This window comes from Grammomys surdaster, unplaced genomic scaffold, assembly GCF_004785775.1.
Source record: "Grammomys surdaster isolate TR1022 unplaced genomic scaffold, NIH_TR_1.0 170, whole genome shotgun sequence".
NCBI classification, from domain to species: Eukaryota; Metazoa; Chordata; class Mammalia; order Rodentia; family Muridae; genus Grammomys; species Grammomys surdaster.
Genome location: NW_021604618.1, coordinates 23,375,115 through 23,377,355, shown reverse-complemented (window position 1 = coordinate 23,377,355; position 2,241 = coordinate 23,375,115). Strand labels below are relative to the sequence as shown.

Genomic DNA, 2,241 nt, shown 5'->3' with positions numbered 1-2,241 from the left:
CGAGGGTCTCTGAGCCTGTGGGGGTCCCACTGCTGGAAACCCAAATCAGAAGCTGAACTCATACTGAAGGGGAAATTTAACCACAGCAAGCCACAAACATGTTCTACAACTAAAGGGATGTGAAACCAAGATTTCCACCATTTCCCTCTTCACTTCCACTGCCCAGAGGAGCAAGCAAGTGGATGCAGGATAATGAGGAAAGCTTGGGAAAGGCTGAACACTGCCTGAACCCACCAGCAGAGGGCAGCACCACAACCCACAGGACCCTAAATTTGTGAAAGCTCATCCTCCTCCGCCTCCTCCTAGTGCCCCACAAAGCCAGGGATGCACTGAAACTCTAGAAAACGTATGTGGCAGAACTCAGCATATGAAGCATTGCGATTTGAGCAACACACCCCAAGCTGCATGGACTGTGTTGAGAGCAGCGCGGTGTGGACAGCAGAGGGCAGGGCCAGCATTCACAACCAGAAAGCTGAAGGCAGGCAGAGTTGTACCAGCGGCTGAGACTCCTCCCATAAAGCACAGGCTGGACTAGCATCTGTAATCCAGTTATTCAAAGTCATACCAGGAGAGAACCAGAGTATAATGGTGGAACTCCCAGGGGCTGAATCTGGTTATGAGGCCAGTTTCATAGCTTATATCCTCATCCAGATCTCTTTCTCCTCCCTGTCAGGTTAGCATGCCACCTTGTTCCTGTTCTGTTATTGCCCTGGGTCATGTTTCTCTCTTCCTCTTTCCTTTATTTTCCTCTTCCAAAGAACAGACTGAACTGATTTGCAGGTCTCTGTTGCCTAGTCTCCTGAGAGAGGAAACTGTTGTCTTGTATGATTGCGTATCTTTACCTCTGTCTTTTCAATCTACCTCAGCCTTATGATAGCCTTCTATCAACCCAATGCTAACCTTAGTCTCAGATTTTTCTTTTCCACTCATCACATAACTAGCATATTAGCATACACAGTACTAACCACTGAGCCACCACTCCAGTCCCTTTTTTTTTTAAATTCTTTTTGAGACAGCATCTCTCTGTGTAGGTCTCTGGCTGTCCTGGAATATACTATGCAGACTAGGCTGGCATTGAACTCAGAAATCTACCTGCCTCTGCCACCCTAGTGCTAGGATTAAAGGTGTATGCCAACATGCCTGGCTCACAATAGAAGATTTAAATGACACTTCAGAAGACACATTAAATGACACATTTAATCACATAGGTTAGCATTTTATTGAGATCATCAAAATCTTAATAAAACAATATGCTTTACTGTAAGCTAGAGAACAAGACAACTTAAGAATTTCCAAAAAACTCAGAGCACAGGTTTATACAAATTTGTGTCTAGCACAGAAGCATATCACATTATATGATTTATAGATAACTGCAATCTCTCCTAGCCTAGAATCTTGATAGCAATCTCTTCTTAAAAACAGAAGCTTCCTTCTATCCAGCAAACACCCCATCACAGCTCCACTTCCAAAAGCAGACACTGAAAAACCTTAAGAATAAATAAGTAAAGCGGACACTGGAGCAAGAGAGGAGAAAGAAGAGTAGGACTGGAGGCTCATAATTCAGCGGCACGCTGAGTGAGCTCCTTAACTCTGTTCATGCAATGGTCATAATTCAGCGGCACGCTGAGTGAGCTCCTTAACTCTGTTCATGCAATGGTCAACGGCATTGATGAGTAAAGGGATCCAGCTGTCTCCTGGCTGGGGGCTCACGTGACTTGCTCTGGAATAGAACAGAAAAACAAAAACAAACAAACAAACAAACAAACAAACAAACGAGTTAACGCCGTGTGAATGGAAAAGCATTCCCAGGAGGCACAGAGAAGAAACTACAGTAAGAAGGGATTCCTCCTCATCTGCCCCACCCCTACCCACACCCGAGGCTCCCTATGCTACTCCTGAAATGGGGTTAGTTCTTGAGAGGAGCTGGGCAGACGATTTCATCCTTAAGCCATGTAAGGAGAAGCCTTTATACTTACTTTGTAATTTCCAGAGCCTTTATTAAAACAGACACCAGTTTCGCAGACTAGAAAAGAAACAGAGATGTCATTCACTCTGAGCCCTGGCATCAAAAGAAAGGAGAATCTGAAGATCCAATTAATGATGATAACGGAATCATTTAAAAAGAGCCTTAAAGGGGGTGGAAGAAGTGGCCTGGTGCTCTGAAACCATGAAGACATGATGACCTATCTGAGTTTGAACTTCCAGCATTCATATTAAAAGAAAAGAAGAGAAGAGGAGAGG

General features: G+C 44.4%; 1 protein-coding gene across 1 annotated transcript in view; it reads right to left on the bottom strand.

Moving 5' to 3' along the window:
- Positions 1 to 1,200: 1,200 nt before the first annotated feature.
- Ccndbp1 (cyclin D1 binding protein 1) overlaps positions 1,201 to 2,241 on the bottom strand; it is an 8,914-nt gene continuing 7,873 nt past the window's right edge. Inside the window, exons 10-11 of the mRNA XM_028766826.1 lie at positions 1,977 to 2,023; positions 1,201 to 1,720 (exon numbers count right to left, since the gene is read on the bottom strand). Coding sequence (XP_028622659.1) covers positions 1,606 to 1,720; positions 1,977 to 2,023 — 162 coding nt within the window. The 3' untranslated portion in view covers positions 1,201 to 1,605. The remainder of the gene's footprint in view (positions 1,721 to 1,976; positions 2,024 to 2,241) is intronic.